This window comes from Dendropsophus ebraccatus, chromosome 4 (assembly GCF_027789765.1).
Source record: "Dendropsophus ebraccatus isolate aDenEbr1 chromosome 4, aDenEbr1.pat, whole genome shotgun sequence".
NCBI classification, from domain to species: domain Eukaryota; kingdom Metazoa; phylum Chordata; class Amphibia; order Anura; family Hylidae; genus Dendropsophus; species Dendropsophus ebraccatus.
In genome coordinates, this window is record NC_091457.1 from 58,179,656 (window position 1) to 58,197,415 (window position 17,760).

The 17,760-nt window shown below is 43.3% G+C and overlaps 1 protein-coding gene across 1 annotated transcript in view; it reads left to right on the top strand.

Annotated features, from left to right (window-relative positions):
* The window catches only part of ATP6V0D1 (ATPase H+ transporting V0 subunit d1), a 66,035-nt gene that overhangs the window by 20,000 nt on the left and 28,275 nt on the right, over window positions 1-17,760 (top strand). Inside the window, exon 2 of the mRNA XM_069965922.1 lies at window positions 9,492-9,663. Within this exon, the coding sequence (XP_069822023.1) occupies window positions 9,492-9,663 (172 nt within the window). The remainder of the gene's footprint in view (window positions 1-9,491; window positions 9,664-17,760) is intronic.

Sequence of the window (17,760 nt, forward strand, 5' to 3'; positions counted from 1 at the left end):
AATGCACCCTAGGCGAGGAATTTCTAGTAGAAAACTTTCTTCTACAATTCCTTGCGGAATCCGTGCAAATTCCGTAGTGTGCACATACCCTTACCCCGTAGAACTTTTGGAAATAAATAGTCAGGTAGTCAAGAGAACAGGCAGTCTTGGAAGGCAGAGACTTTTGAGGGTTAAAGGGGTTTCCAGGATTAGAAATGTGTGTGGTATTACAGTTCAGCTCCATTTACTTCAATGGAACTGAGCTGCAAAACCACACTCAAACGGAGGATAGGAGAGATGCTGGTCCTGGATGAAAGTGGCCATGTTTTTCTAAGCCTAGATAACCCCTTTATTGTTTAGGGATGTATCGTTATTGGAGTGCATCTACTGGACACAACCTCCATGTAGGGCTGGTCAATTATTCAAATGAATTTGATTAATTCGCCTAGATTTTGAGAATTGATTTCAATTGTTTTGTGGCTCTCCAGGAAATCTGCCCCCACATACACCACACAGCCCCTCCACTCCTCCTGTAGCTGTATAGGGAGCTGTCACCATGGTGACCAGTGCTTCCTCCTCACTTGGGTTAACACCATGCATTGCCCCCTTCTGTCATGCACCCTCTGCTGAAGTGAAAGCTATCTGCCAGGGAGCCCCAGGTACCCACAGACACGGACATTCTGCTAGAATAGTCTGCTGAAATATCTTTTATGTCACTAAACTTGCTTCCTGCTCAATTAAGGGTATGTTCACACTAAGTAATAGGCAAGGCATTAGAAGCAGAATCCGTGCCTAATTTCCTGTGGATTCCGCTAGAAATTCCGCCTCTAAAATATTAACATAGCAATGTCCCATTGTGTTCAATGGAATTTTTGCTCTGTTGTTTAAATGACAGAATTTACACATTGAATTTCCCGCTGTGGATCCGCTTTGGGCAAATTTCACTAGAGAAATCCTAACCGCACATATTTTGCCAGAGCTAAAGAAGAGGAAATTTCAAGCAGAAAACTTTACCTCTTTTGTTCCCCGCCTATTCCTCAGTGTGAACATACCCTAACTAGGCATGTGTAGTGCAGTAACAGGAATATTCTCGTTGTGACTGATTCTGGATTACAGGGGTTTTCCTTCTGGCCTGAAATAGTTGTATATGAAGTCTATTCCAGCAATGACTAGGCAGGATTAAAGGGATTTACCTCCTTCAGATGACTTCAGATGTTTTGGCTTGTATCATTTTTTTTTTGTACTGTTTAATTTATTACTACAGTATTCAATAGAAGTCACTGGGTAGCAGCGCAAACAGTACACAACTTTTGTTACTACTCTTACCTTCCAAGTCTTGTTTAGTTCAGTATATGGCTGGTAGGAGAGTTTATTATTTTATTGTCACTGAGAGAATGATGCTGGCGGTTTATATTATTGTATCTCGCGAACCATTACAGCTTATGTGGTTACACAGCAGCCACTCTAACATTCTGACCTGCAGTGTAAAGTATGAGGGAGAAATTGAGTTTGCTTTTTGACTATCAATGGGCACATTGGCTATGCTAGTGTCATTGTTCACAGTATATTATTAAAGAGAGGTTCAAAATAAATAAATAAAATACTCGCCTACCCTGGTGCCCTGCAACTGCACTTCCAGTCCTCCACTTCTTCCTGATTCCATGTTGACCAAACCCAAAGGACCTGTCTGCTTAGCCAGTCAGTGGCTGCAGAGGTATCCCGCCTCAGTACCTTATTTGCTAAGCAAGCAGGTCCTTTAAGGTGGGAATGGAACAGATCCAGAAGAAGAGGAGACCAGCAGAATACCAGTAGCAATGGTGCGGCAGCTGTATGGGACTGGTAGAGGTGAATTTAGCATGTTTAATATTCAGCATTTTTTTTTTTTTGCCCGAACAAGTCAGAAAACAGCCGGAACTAAATGGGAAGCTTTCAACACAAAATTAGCTTTTTTTTGCACAATGTTCTTAAATTGTTCAAAACACTGGAAAAGTCACAATTTTTTTAAGCAGAAAAGTACTCAAAAATCTGTGACAATTTTGCCCCAAAACCTACAAAGAAACCATTGGTACATCCCCCCTAGTTGTTTGAATAACCAAACGTTATTGGCTCAATCTAATACAGTACTAAATTCTTTACCATTCCCACTGTGTTCTGGATCCCTGTGTAATCATTGTAAAGTTGAATGGCAGCAGTAAGGGCCCTATTTCACCGGACGAATATCGTTAAATCGTTCGAATCTAAACGATAATCGTTCGGTTTAAATGCAGTTAACGATTAACGACCGAACAAGAAATCGTTGATCGCTTTATAAGACCTGGACCTATTTTTATCGTTGCTCGTTCGCAAATCATTCGCATTGAATAAGACATCGTTCGGTCGTTCGCAATAGATACGAGCGCAATAGCGAATAAATAGCGAAGAAAAAACGATTGCAATTACGATCATAAGTAACGATTATCGTTCCATGGAAATGAGTGAACGTTTTCAGGTCTTTCGCAATAGTGGTCGTTTGAGATCGTTAATCGTCGATTATGAAAACGATAATAGTCTGGTGAAATAGGGCCCTAAGGGATGGCATGGGCCTTGCTCCTGCCACCAACTCTACTAAATAATCTTCGTGCTGAGAAGGTTATATGAGTCCCATTTCACAGATGACAGATACTACGGAGCGTGAGGCTGCGGGCCGGCATCAGGAACTCCTGGCGTTCTGAGCATTATGATGCCAGGGGCTCCAAAACTATTCAAAGCTTCCCGCTACTGTACAGAAACAGCCTTGAGGCATCCATGATCTACCCATTGTGTGCGTGCACCCAAAGAGGTCATGTTAGATATTCAGCTCTACACCATGTTTTATGTAGCTATGTGAGAAGGGACCTAGCAGAGTTCATTTACACGAGAACACGTATTTATTGTGGCCATAATTGTACGTAATGACCTTGTACAATTGTATGTAAATGAATCTTTATTGCTGCCTTGTGTCTTCAGAGTAAGATCTGGTAATACTATGAATCCAGGAGAACACATGGTTTACATTTAGTAGAGGTTAGAAATGGGATTTAAGGAGGAAACGTGGAGCAGCTTGCTGATCTTGCAATCTGCTAACTATTGGCTTTTGGAATGGTTGCAAACCCCTCTTCTTCATTCAGTTTGTATGACATATTAGGGAACCTTACACACAGCCAATAACTACTAAAGGTTATTCTTGTACTTGTCTCCTCTTGTAGCAGTAGTGTTCCTATAATATAGATGCAGATATGGACCCACCAGGCCATTTATTGTCTCCCGGGAATGCCATATCCAACATTTTGATTTTACGTATATTGCTAGATACTGGAGGATATTTCCGGGCAGGCAAAGTTTTTGAGATAGAAACATATGTGGTTAAAAATCTACCAAACAGAACCTAAAACTTAGCCTACCCTTATTTCCATACACCTTATGTCCATACATTCCATATAGCTTTATCTCCTATGACTAGGCAGTATTACAGCTCCTTTAAGTGACAAAGATGCCTAGAAAGTCTCCTGAGATACTCTGAAAGAGCTTCTCCGCTATATATTATTCACCCCAGCTACCTAACTACTGCCAGGTTGGCCAAAGGAGTATTGTAACCTGCTGTTAGTTTCCCTTTTTGGCTGCTCCTGCTATAGTCTGGGTACCATTCACCTCAATGCTGTGGTTCTCAGCCTGTGCGTGGTACACATTATGCACTCTAAGATGTAAGCTACAGTTCTCCTATGGGCATAGACTGCTTGGTGTGAACAGGGGGATTACTGCCAGCAGTCTGATATCTTTGTAGCATTACCATTTCCATACAAGAATGACCTATAACAAATGCTTTTGGCGATTGGGATTTCTGCTGGTTGCAGGGTGGGATCTGAGCTGCCTATAGATGGTATTCATCCTGTAGGGTTTTCCCAGCATTGCATTATGAGCAGTCCCTTTGCTTGGGTAGAATCCTGTAACGTTTGACCCGTCGTGTTGCTGTTGTGTCATGAAGGCAATATTTGGTGACCCTTTCCAGGCCTAGCACTCCTGCTTCCTACATATTCTGAGATGTGAGGCTTCGGACAGTCTATTTCTGACATCTGGTGCAACTAGAACCATATTGCTGAACACCTCTCTCTGCGTCACTTTCCCTTGGGGTCTGAAAGCCTGTTCAGACTGAGAACATTTTGTTCCAGGCATTTTTTTCCCAGCTACTTCTAGTTCTCAGAAGAGTATGGCTTGTGGGATATAGTTTACATATAGCAGACAGATGGCTTCCTTCTAGTGCATGAGCAGATATGTCTTTTATGTAAAATGTAATATGATGTCTTGCAGGTAAACACTTTGGGCTATGTAGTAAAAACATTACATCGGTAAAACGTTATTCCACATGAACGCTTTCCTGATTATACTGGATGCCATGGTTCCCAGTAGCTGTTCTGTCTGGTTTCTCAGTGTCCTTTCAAATCTAAATACAAAAGCTAATAACTTTACCCTTGAGTTTGTCTTAAACCGAATGCTTTGCGTTTGAATACCAGTGGCTGAAGAAGTTGAATGCAGCCCTAGGGAGTCCTGGAAAATATGGAACTGCCTATGGCTATATCCATGGTTTCCAGGCAGCCTTAGGGCTCCATCTAACTCCTTCAGCCACTAGTGATCAAATGCTGCATGCTCGGGTTCGCTTATATCTAATGGTGTGTTTACACAGTAAGATTTATCTTACAGATATCTGACAGATTATTGAAGCCAAAGCCAGAAACGGATTTAAAAAGAGGAGAAAATTCAGTCTTTCCTTTATGACCTGTTCTGTTTATAGTCTGTCCCTTGCTTTGACTTCAATAATCTGTCGGATATCTGTCAGATAAATCTGTTTGTTTAAAGACCCTGTAATTTCTATCCTTAGGATTAGGGATGGTCCGAAACTGCCGAGGTTCGGGTTCGTACGATCCCGAACACTCGGCATCAGATTCCCGCTGTCTGCCCACTCCGTGCAGCGGGAGGACCACCTGGAAAACTGGGATACAGCCTATGGTTATGGCTGTATCCCAGTTTTCCAGGCGGTCCTCCCGCTGTATCCACCCTCTCCACGGAGAGGGCAGACAGCGGGAATCATTGCCGAGAGTTCGAGTTCGTACGAACCCAAACCGAACTCTGTTCGGACCATCCCTACTTAGGATAAAAGGTAAAGGTAAATGGTTTACCTATACCTTTTCTCTTACCACTAGCTCTCGTTGGATCCATGCACTCTCCTCCATGAACCTTGGCCATCTAACAAACAAGAGGTGATCTGACTACCACTTTGTTTCACTTCTGTCTGATGAAGTGTCACCCTCCATCCTAAAGAGTTACTTCTATGCGGAATCTGTAATTATTATTATTATTTATTATTATTATTATTATTATTATTATTATTATTATTATTATTATTATTATGTAGGTGAAGCATAGCTCCAGTCTCCCTCCCTCCTATTGATGCCGTACATCTCTGAATAGCTTTAACACACGTCTTGCCCAATGTCCGAGAGAGTAAAGTTACTTAGAAATGTGGAGCAGCAGGAACAGCTGTGCATATAATGCAGGCGCAGCTCTGCTATTCCACGCTGCTGCCTGTACTCAGCAGGATTGGTGGTGTAAGGGACTGGGATGGGTGAGTATTACTTACTCATTACGTTTGCACTGTCCTATAATTCTTAATTTTGCCAAAACAAGTATATTTTAATAAAGCTTAAAATTGCTTAAATTCTGCCCAAAAAAGTTATTCAGGATAGCTTATATCAGTTATTCTTCACTTAAAGCATTAACATCAGGCTGGTTCCATGGGTTCTTATTCTCAGTAAGTTTCCATTGATAGGTGCTGTAAGGTGATCTGTATTTACATATAACAGGTTCTAGATGGATATCAGAAAAGAATGCCCATAAAGGTGACTTGTGGCCAAACCTGACATTTTCTGCCCCATTAACTTGTAGGAATCAACAAGACAATTAAATCTCATTGAATTACTTGTAATGACCCACCGATGAATATATATCTTGTATTGTAAGACTGGAAAATTAGTTCTATTTCAATAAACTATATTCTGTTTAACTAATGTAATGTCACAGTCCGTTTGGTATTAGTTTTTCCTATAACGTGGATAATGTTAAATGTTAAAGTTGTCATATCACAAACACGTCATGAAAGTTATTATACAATAGACATACAGAGTTGTCATGGATCCCTCTGGACAGGGTGTCTGGGTCCTGACTGTAGAATCTGTCATGTGCGACTGCTGATATCTAGTCACCTGCAGTATATAGTTATTGTTAGCAATCATGTTGGGGAACCAAAGTCATCTGTATATACTGATCAGCCATCACATTTAACAAGCAAGGTTTTCAGTGCTTATTGCCAGAACACCTCTTACCATGAAGGCATGGACACCAGAACACCTTATAAATTGTCCTGTTAGGAAGAGATCCTTTAAGAGGCTCATGCAGTTTTGCTTACATCTTGTTATAGAGCAGCCTTTACTGAGCAGATTGATGTGTTGTTTTGTGAGAAATTATTTAACTAGTAATTTTACACCGAAATCTCTGTTCTTTCTGGGCTTAGGAGTCGAGTAGGTGGTCCTAATCTATGATTACCAGACTTCCCTATGTAGGTGTGCGTAGAAATAGCTGTCATTCACTGAATAGGGGGCACCCATTGGACTCCTAAGCCCGCAGTGACTAGTAGTAGTAGTAAAATTCTACTAAAACTTTTGCACCAAAACTGTGTATGAATTGTTCAGCTACTGAGCTCAGGCTGAGCCTGCTTATTCAGGGTGACAGGTACCCCTTGAGTCCATGAGCTATGCACTGGATCAGGCTTGTTTTTCCAGCCTAGCTCACGGATCCTGAATTGGATTAAGAGCTGAAAAATTTGGATGCCAAGGCAGGTGCTTGGTCATGTTCCTTGGAGTGCTGCTGAAGGAGGACACTGACAGTATAGAATACTACTGCCAGGAAGGGAAGGCTTTGTCTGCAACCATGTTGATGATACCCATCGGAGTACCCTGTGGATAAAGGATGGCTCTAAAGGTGCCCATGCACAAAATAGACTAAAACGTCAGCTGAACATGCCAACTTTATGGCAGCCTTGTTATTCTGCCCCAAAAGCTGATTTTAGTGGATAGAGGAGTCAATGTGTTGGATTTCTACTGCCTGAGCCTCTTAAGGCCCTATTACACAAAATGATTATCGTCCATGTTCGGCAGTTAGGGTCGATAATTGTGTTGTAAAATAGGAGGCAACGATCAGCCGTCATGAACGATGTGAATGACTAATATAGCAACGATCTGCTGCCGTCGCTCCGTGGAACAGGAGCAGCGGCAGCAGACCGCTGCTATCTGCTATGGGCTGCCCGGACGATGCAATCTAATCTAATAAATCTCGATTTTCTTTTTTCTAATTAAAAAAATACATTTTTCTGCTTGCAGGTGAGGTCAGAAGTAATGCTTGCTGTTTTAAAGGGGTTATCCAGCAAAAATCTTTTTCTTTCAAATCAACTGGTTTCATAAAGTTATATAGACCTGTAATTTACTTCTATTCAAAAATCTCAAGTCTTCCAGTACTTATTAGCTGCTGGTGGATGTCCTACAGGAAATGTTGGTTTATTTTTAGTCTTGCCACAGTGCTCTCTGCTGACATCTCTGGCCGATTCATAGAAAACCGAGACAGAGTTCCTGTCTCGGTCAGAGATGTCAGCAGAGAGCACTGTGTCAGACTGAAAACAAACCAACATTTCCTGCAGGACGTACAGCAGCTGATAAGTATGGGAAGACTTGAGATTTTTGATAGAAGTAAATTACAAATCTATATAACTTTCTGACACCATTTAATCGGAAAGAAAAAGATTTTCGCTGGACAACCCCTTTAAACAGCAAGCATTACTTCTGACCTCCGAGTCCTGTCCGAGTCTGCTATTTAACCCTGTGTGTATATAAAGTATTAACAGCAGAACATTTATCATCAGCTCCTGCACTGATGACCGCCATTCTCGCTGGCGGCAAGTAGTAAGGTGTACGGGGAGAGACTCAGTGCTGAGGTCAGAGCAGGAGCCGAAAAGAAAGATCTGTTGTTTAACTCTCTCTATGCAGCATGGAAAGAGTAAGGTTTTTTTTTTGTTTTGTTTTTTTGTTGTTTTTTTTTTGAAAATCCAATTTGTGATTTTCTAAAAACAATTTAATCCTCAGACACCCTCTCCCCCCCCCCCCCCCCCCCCCCCCAAGGGCAAAATATTATTTTGATCAATCGCAGCTGAAAGTTCATGTGTACTCCTGTTTTTCTACCCCATAAAGAGAGCACTGCTTCCTGCTGACTCCTCCTGCAGTATGCTCTCTACCCTGTGATAAAGTGGCACTTCCCATCTCACACCTACATAAAAATATGCAGTGAAAACGCACAGTTTGTCACGTAGTATAAGTACAGATCTTAACTGTTGGAGCAAAGGTGGAAATCTCTATATACACAGCGTAAATCTGTGCGGCTGTTATAGCTTGCCCGAAAATGGCCAACCGTAACAGTAGTCACTGTGTGTATTGATGGGGTGTGTGGACCAGAAGTTTGTGTGACCTAAAAAAAAGTGTGATCATCAGTTAAGATTTTCCATGCATACTCCACAATGAAAGCCAGTACAGTACACTGTATGTGAATGGGGTTCACATACAGCAGATTCTACAGCTGTCAAATTGAGAGTATACTGCATGTCTTAAGCCACCACTAATTCAGCTGGACCTGCTAAATGGACCATTGTAGAAGCATGGTGGGATACCATTGATGCAGTAATGTAGTGAGTAATGAGGTATAGTAGATGAGAGGTGTAGTAGTGGTAGAGGTATAGTAGGTGAGGGCTGTGGTAGAGGTATAGTAGATGAGGAGTGTAGTAGTATAGGTATAGTAGATGAGGGCTGTTGTAGTAGTAGTAGATGAGGGGAGTTGTAGTAGTAGATGAAGGGGGATGTAATAGTAGGAGTGGGAGTAGTAGTAATAGTTACAAATAGGTGTGGTGGGATATTGGGTCCTCACCCGCTCTCTGATGTTGGTGCTCTGGGTCTCTCTCCTGCTGCTCCTCTCTTCTGCTGGAGGGTCTTCCCCGGGAGGCAGGACTTAATCACACCATGCATTGCTGGGTCCAGCGGAGAGACCTCTCCCTGCCAGGGCTGCAGCCTTAAGCCTGTCGTCTACTGGCAGCTGGTGACCACCAGGGCCCTGAGCTCCGCTGCTCCCCCTGTAGGTCAGAGTGCACTTTTTTTTAAATTTAATTTCTTTTTTCTTTTTTTCTTTTTTTTTTTTTTTAAATGGCATTTTCCCAGCCCTAGCCTGCATTTTTCCAAAGCGTATTTAAGTATTTAGGCAGGAGGCAGTACAGCACTTTCTCCCCAGAATCTTTAATGGCACCTGTAGTCTGTGAATACTGTGCAGAATACAACCACTAGTAATGACTAGGTAAGCTATATTCTATGTGCTAGCATACGTTACATTTTCTCTTCTCCTGTGTCTTACAGATCTTAAGTTACATCTTCAGAGTACAGACTATGGAACATTCCTGTCTAATGAAGCCTCGCCACTTGCTGTTTCCGTCATTGACGACAAGCTGAAGGAAAAGATGGTGGTGGAGTTCAGGCACATGAGAAATCAGTCATATGAGCCTCTTGCCAGTTTCCTAGATTTCATCACGTAAGTCTGTGGCATTTCTTTTGAAACTGTATTTCATGTTTTGACCCTGTCATTTCCCTTTTGCTTTTTCTGACAAACTAACAACAAATCAAGTTAATCCTCTTTTAAAACTAAAAAAAGGGGCAATTTCATGCATCAACAAATGGCCCTCTTGTTTGAATAATACAGCAGGTTTTTAACACTTCAACTCCTAGTTTTGGACGTTAACGAACGCTACCTTTTCACACAACTGCTGCTGGTAGTATCCCTTTAAGTGTTCTGTAGTGTCCTATCATTCTGATCCAAAACTGCAGAATCCCCTCATGTGATCCTCTCTCATGAATCTAAGAAGATCATTTTTAGGCTATGTTGCCACACTGTATTTTTGCTCAGTATTTTGGTCAGTATTTTCCAAGCAAAACCAAGAGTGGATTCAAAACACAGAAAGGCTATGTTCACACGCTGCTGAAATTGAGTGGATCGTCGTCATTTAATGGCCAAGAATTGCAGTTATTTTAAAACAACATTCCAATTAGAATCAAATGATATTCATCTGGCTGATACTGCAGTATTGACTGGGTGATAATGTCAGACATCGGCCGTTGTTTGAGCCAGCCAGGTCAAACAACGGTTGATGTTCATACACCGTGTGAACATGGCCTCAACATAGATTGTACTCAGTACTAATTAAACAGGGACCAGTTTTATGCTTTCTTGTCTAGTAGGGAAAATAATCATTTACATTGCAGTTACTCTGATCATTGTGGGGCGATCAGCAGGTTAATAAGATGGACAGTGTTTAGACCATGGCCGATCAGGAGTACAAGCTGCGAGAAGTCCATGTGCCGCACGATCCCTCCCGGTTCTTTGGCCTCTTCTGACCTGGGTGGCACCATAGACTTGCATGTAGCTGTCTAGGTCTCATAACACAGCCTCTTAGAACCCCAGGGAAAAATAGCTGCTATAGGGAACTGTAGGTTTGCATCCATTCAGATTTTTTGCAGTCCATTTAATACATAATGGGAGCCACTGGTATTTGGTGGGTCTTAGTGAACCACCTCTTTAATAATGCACTAGTTTCTGAATGTAAATGCCCTTTTGTGACCCCAAATTGCAAGAGTCGTATGGCTGATATTTTTAGAACAGCAATAGAAAAATGGTAAAACCCCATTGGTATAGCCACACTAGTGCCCGATGCACTGTAACACCAGGATTGTGCGCAGAATAGTTGTGTGTGAAGCACAAGGTCTTATCCCCAGCCACTGTTATGTAAGTACAAATGTAACTTGGATGCTTGAATTCCTAAAAGAGTCAAAGCCAACAACTCTGGTGAAGGATCTAGTAAGCAAACTGAATTTCCCACAGCTTGGCAGGCCCCGTCCAGCTGGCAGAACTGCAAGTTATTCACTGACAAAAGTTTATAGCTGTGGTTCATAATTAGCCACAGTTACAGAGCTCAGCTCCCCAGCACCCGGCTGCCAGGAGCGGCCTGAGTAGTGAGCACCCTGCCAAGTGCTGTTTTAGTGTGTACTCACAGCGTAGATAGAGCTGCGTGTCCAGAGACATTTATAGCATAGGCAAACATTATGAAAGCTTCTGGGAGCAAAGTTACAGGTGCGGACAATGATCCAGAGTAATGCACACTTCACGTTGAGGAACACGCTGTTCATGTGTGCAGGAGCTTGGGGTGTTCCTACATGTGACAAGACTGCTGATTATTTATCCATATTTCACATAGAAATTGTTTACTTGCAGCAATTTATCTATAGGCAACACATGGCTTACTAATTCCTAATTTTACAGCGAGTCTCGGGCTCATTTGTTGCGGTAGTCCCTAGCCCAAAGCACAGTCTCATGCAGTTAATATGAAAAAATCTATGTATTATTTTGCAGAAGATGATATTGGGTGATACCCACATACCTATTTCCACAATTAAAGGGGTGTTGTGTAGGACACCTGAACCCTGTGTGTGCATCACATGGTGTTGGGGGCTGCCCGAGTGATCGCTAGATCGTCTGGGCAGCCCGTAACAGATAGCAGCGGTCTGCTGCTGCCACTCCCTTTCCACTGGGCGATGGCAGTAGATCGTTGCTATGTTAGTCGTTTGTCTTTCAACATGTTGAAAGACAAACGACTGCAATGATCAGCCGACTTCATTCATGTCGGCTGATCGTTGCTTCTATTACACAAGACTATTATCGCCCATATCGACCGAATACGCCTGATAATCGTTTTGTGTAATAGGGCCTTTAATAGGTGTGATGGCATTATAGGCTTAATTGATTGAGCTGTAATTCCAGACGCAGCCAGTGTTTTTAGGAAATAAATCATGTCCTTTTTTTGTAATTCTGTACAGGTCACTTTCCATTAGTCTCCTGTTCACAGCTTAGGCTGGGTTCACACTGCGTTTTGGCAGTCCTTTTAATATATCCATTTTTACTTGGTTACTTTTAAGGTACACAAAAACATGTACGTTTTATTTATTTTTTATGGTAGTCAATGGAAAAACGGCAAGGCATTATGTCTAAAAGGATACAGAGAAAGTAAGTGGCAATTTGGTGTCAGATGTAATGGCCTCTTTGAACATAAACCAGAAAGGCTCTAACCTTCCTAACCTCAAGCTATATTGCTGATGTTAGGGATCAACGCTCTGTGTGTCAAACACAGCCACTTTCCCTTTAAGCTATTTTTCCCACCTCTTTTCCGTCATTTCTTGGGGCACGTATACCTCCGCAGCAATTTTTACAATTTTGTTGTTCTTCATATATGGAGACTTTGGTCCTTTGTGACAGCTACTATTAAACGGCAATTGCGTATAATTTCTTCTTGTCCTTAATGTCAGTGATCTCAGCTTTCCACGGCATCACCTGACGATCTTGTGGTTTTACTGCCTAGTAACAGAAAGCAAAGGGCACAAACGTATTTCTCAGTCCAGCGTTAACAACTCATCTATCTAACAACTTCTCCTTACCCCAGGTTCCTCCTGTTAGTTGCCAAGTAAGATAATGAATGGTTTCTATTTCAAAGCCTATAGGATTAAATTGTTCCAGACCACTGAAAGGAAAGGGTTGTTTTTTGGCTGGATAGTTAGGTGTTTCAAGGAAAGGTCTCCTGCTGTTGCATCCGCACCCGAGGGATTAGGACTTTTATGTTCATTGGCCCAAACACGAGAGAAGTGCGACTGGACTGGAATGGAATCCTGTTGTTTTATATGCTTTAATATGACAACCTGAACCCATCGTGTTGAATTAACATGGTGTAATACCATTATACAGATTATCCAACTAACTTCTTCTTTCCAATACTTGGACATGGTATTTAAAATGAAATTTATAATTAGTTTATGAGGCGATTGGATAGACATTGAACTTTTCCATTCACACATAAAGTCTTAAAATCAAGCTCCACCTTTCCACCACCTTTACAAATTAAAGAGACTTGCTTAAAGAGCCATTACCAGTGTTTCTCTGGGTCCTAAGCTGGGAGAGGAACACAGATGATCGGTTTAAATCACTCAGTGGTCAGTATGTGACTCTGCCCTGTCCCCAGTGTCCTCCATAAGCATATACAGGCTCAGTGGAGGACACTGGGATAGGGCATGGTCACATGCTCCACCATGTCGGCCATCTTATAGACAGACTCACCACAGAGCAGGGCAGCCCAGCCTGGAGGAGGGGAGTCTGATTTTTAGCTCTGAGGTACACAGGGAGCTGCTGTCAGTGGAGTGAGTACACTTAACAATTTTGCTATAAAGTGGCCTACTGTATCCACCAACCCACCCCACCAAACCGCTTGTACCATCTGTTTGATGAGAGTAAATCCTTACCGGTGGTGTCTTTTAAAATGCGCCTGGTGTCTTGGTTAGCGCAAAAAAATCTTTCAATCTGCAGCACTGTGTCATACTGGCGTGGCCAAGAGTGTCTGTGCCCCAGGTCTGCAACGCCTCCACTTTCTTCCTCCCCACCCTTCTCATCATTACGAACACCCACTGGCAGGATTTCTATTCATTGCTCGCCTAAACACATGTGGCACATGTGCACTGTTTAGACAAGTGATTTGGATACTTTTTGTGTCCCTCCCTGTTTGTTGGCTGTCGTTGCCTTTTTGTTACTGGACGTGATATGGCATTGTAAGACAGGCTGCCAGCTGGGTGATCACTGCTGCTCAGTTCTCAGTATAGAGCCTCCTAAGTGTAGAATCTGTCACTTCTTATCTAATGGTAAGTAATTCCAAAATGTTGCAGAACCATCAGTTCGTCCATAAGCAATATCATTTGTATTCTGCCTGTGATACAGCTTATTCATAACAGTGAGGCTGCTTTCAAACTCTCTGTGAATCACAGACAACGGTGAATGCCTGTTCAGGGCTGTTTCCCCGCACGGCATGATGGATCAGTATCATGCCGGGGGCAGGGAAAGAGTTTGAATCTCCGCGGCTCTGTAATGACACAGCCACGCGGCTCTGTCACAATAGTGTCTGGGAGATTCAAAGAGTTTTCCCAAACCCGGCATGATACTGATACATCATGCCGTGCGGGGAAACTGCCCTGAACAGGCATTCACTGTTGTCTGTGATCCATGGAGAGAACACAAAGGGAGGGATTTATCAAACATGTTGTAAAGTGAAACTGGCTCAGTTGCCCCTAGCAACCAATAAGATTCCACCTTTCATTCCTCACAGATTCTTTGGAAAATGAAAGGTAGAATCTGATTGGTTGCTAGGGGCAACTAAGCCAGTTTCACTTTACACCATGTTTGATAAATCTCCCCCTTTATGTGTAAATGCAGCCTAAGTTGTTTTAAAGGGGTGTCATGAAGAAAACTAGGTCTACACTGATGCATTACGTTAAATAAAACATTTCAAATTTACAAGTATTTCTGAGGGTGCGTTCACATGTACAGGATCTGCAGCAAATTTAATGGCGTAGATTTGAAATTGCAGATTCAAGGCAAATCCAATCTGGACCATGAAATCTGCGCCATCAAATCTGCTGCAGATCCTGTACGTGTGAATCACCCTAAGGCTATGTGCACACTGCGTTAGAGACTGGCAGTTCCATGACCTGGCCGGGTCACAGAACGGCCGGTCTCTGCAAAGATCACCCCGGCCTGTATTACAGTACCGGCCAGATGATCTTTATGGCTGTAGTGTTCTGATGCGGGCCCGCATCAGAACTCCCCATAGGACACAATGAAGCAAGCGGCCGGAGCTGCTTGCTTCATTGTGTGAACTGACAGGGTTTCCTATGGCTGCATGTCAGTTCTTTGCGGCGCCGCGCGGGATCCCGGACGGAGCGTTTACTATGTGTATACGCTCCGTCCGGGATTCCATAGAACAATAGGTATTGTTCCACAATGATGGCAACAACGGCCGTACTTTTACGTAGTGTGAACATAGCCTTAAAGGACAACTCCGGCGGGACCCCCCCAAAAAAAAAAAACAGACACCATACTCACCATCCCTCCGGTGACGATCGCCACTCCATTCGCCCGCCGTCCGCCTCACCGTCACCTGCCTCCGCCGTCCAGCGATGTCTCCTTCTTCCGGGTCCATGAGAGAGAAAAGGCTGCCAGCGCGCTTGCGCACCGGCAGCCTTTTCATTGGCTGGAGCGCACCACATGGCTTCCAGCAAGCTCAGCCAATCAGGGCTGAGCAAGCTGGAAGCCATGTGATGCGCTCCAGCCAATGAAAAGGCTGCTGGTGCGCATGTGCACCAGCTGCCTTTTCTCTCCCATTCACTCTCAATGAAGACGCCGAGGAGGAAGAAGACCCGGACCGCCCCCAGCTCTGACATCACCCGACACCAGAGAAGAGGACCGTGACGACCGTAATAGGTAATGTATATATTCTTTGACTTCCGGGGTCGGGGGTCGGGGGTCGGAAAGTGGGGGAAGGGGGCCAGACCGGGTATTTAACCACATTACAAAGTTATATAACTTTGTAATGTGTGTTAAATAAGCCAAAAAAAAATTTCGCCGGAGTTGTCCTTTAAAGTGCCTCAAATTTCAATGTCAAAATCTATCTTTTCCCATCAGCCTGTGTCCCATCTGGAAGCAGACTCTGCTTGGCTGAAAGAGAAGCTTTAGGAAATCTGAATTCCTCTGATTCCCTATTGCATCAGCTTCTAAAGCCATTGACTGCGCATGTTTGTGTGTGAAAATAAATAAATATATATATATTATACACTAATTCCTTTTCGTGCACTTGTCTGCTGTGACTGAGATGGTTCACCTGAGGTCTGTAGTGCTGCAGAAACAAGGAAGTCTCCATAGAGCACATTGATAAAGAAGTAAAGGGTTACACGTTTGATAGTAGAACATGCTTTCACCATTTGGCTTAGTGCCCACCATCCATGTATTTTACTGCAACATTTCCTTTCGGTCTGATGTTACAGCTCTGTTGGAACATGGGGACTGTTTTACTGAGATCTGGTCATCTTGCTCTGTAAAACTGTCAGCACTACACCCTTAATATAGTGCTCGAAAAAGGAAGAGATTAAAAGAGCAACCCTGCCTTCTAGAAATGGCTTAAGAAGTGTTATATCATTTTCCATGCTGTGCAAATATAATGTCAGGGAGAAGTTTTAATAAGAGTAATAAAATGATTTGACAGTAGTGTGTTATATCACCATTGAAGTTGTTCAGCAGAAAAACAAACTACAGCCTCCTAGCTATGTAATTAGGGCTGGGCGATATGCCCCAAAAATGAGAATCTCAATATTTTTTTTTTTTTAATTTTGGACGATTCTCGATTTTAAATCTCAATTTTATTTTTTTTACTAAATTAACAGAACATTTTTCTCTTTGCAGTGTCAGATATTATTTTAAGGTGCGTTCACACATACATGATCTGCAGGTGATCCGCAGCAAATTCGATGGTGCAGATTTGATGCTGTGTTCAGTTATTTAGATAAAATCTGCTGCAGATCCACTGAGATACGGTACGTGTGAAGCTACCCTTAATGATGTTTCAGACAACAACTATATTACTTCCCACTGTACCAGTGCTCCCCCTGTGCCCTCATGTAGTAGACAAGCCCCCTCTGTGCCTAATATAAGTAGGTTTGCCAAATATGTGCCACTCTGTGCCTCCATATAGTATAAGAGATCTTCTTTATGCCTCCATCTAGGTAGGGAGTAGTAGTGGAGGTATAGCGGATAAGGGTTGTAGTAGTACAGGTATAGATGGAGGGTGTAGTAGTAGAAGTACAGGTACAGATGAGGGGTGTAGTAGTAGCACAGGAATAGATATGGGGTGTAGAAGTAGTACATGAACAGATGAGGGGTGTAGTAGTGGTAGTACAGGTATAGATGAGGGCTGTGGTAGTACAGGTATAGATGAGGTGCGTAGTAGTAGTAGTACAGGTATAGATGTGGTGTGTAGTAGTAGTACAGGTATAGATGAGGGGTGTAGTAGTGGTAGTACAGGTGTAGATAAGGGGTGTAGTAGTATAGGAATAGATGAGGGGTGTAGTAGTGGTAGTACAGGTGTAGATAAGGGGTGTAGTAGTATAGGAATAGATGAGGGGTGTAGTAGTATAGGAACAGATGAGGTTCAGGGGCCCCATAAAACCTTGAAAACTTGGTGACTGGGGCATGAGGACACATAACCGGTATGCCCTCCTCCTCCTCTGCCCGATCGCACACCTCCTCCTCCGCCCCAGGTGCATGCACCTTCTCCTCTCACCCCCGGCTCATGTGCTCCCCTCCCGGCCGCACATGGTGGTCCCTGGTCTCTGGAGGAGGCTGCAAGATCGGGTGACAGCCTCCCTGTGGTTACTGGAGCTGTACAGCGGGATCTGGAGACGCAGTACAGACCCCCGATCTCACTGCACAGCTCCAGCACCCACAGCGACACTATCACCCGATCCTGTAGCCTCCTCCAGAGAACGGGGACCTCCATCTGCGGCTGGGAGGGAAGAGCGGGTATTCGTTCCGCTATGGAGGCGGGTCAGCAGCGGGGACAGAGGATGCTGCTGGGCGCTCTCCCTCCTCACGCTCTCCTGCACTTCCTGGGGGCCGCCACCAGCGTGCTTCTCTCCCGGCTTCCCGCTCGTCCGCATCCACTGATTTTTTTATTTATTTTTTTCCAAAAATCTATTCTCAAATTCTGGGTGA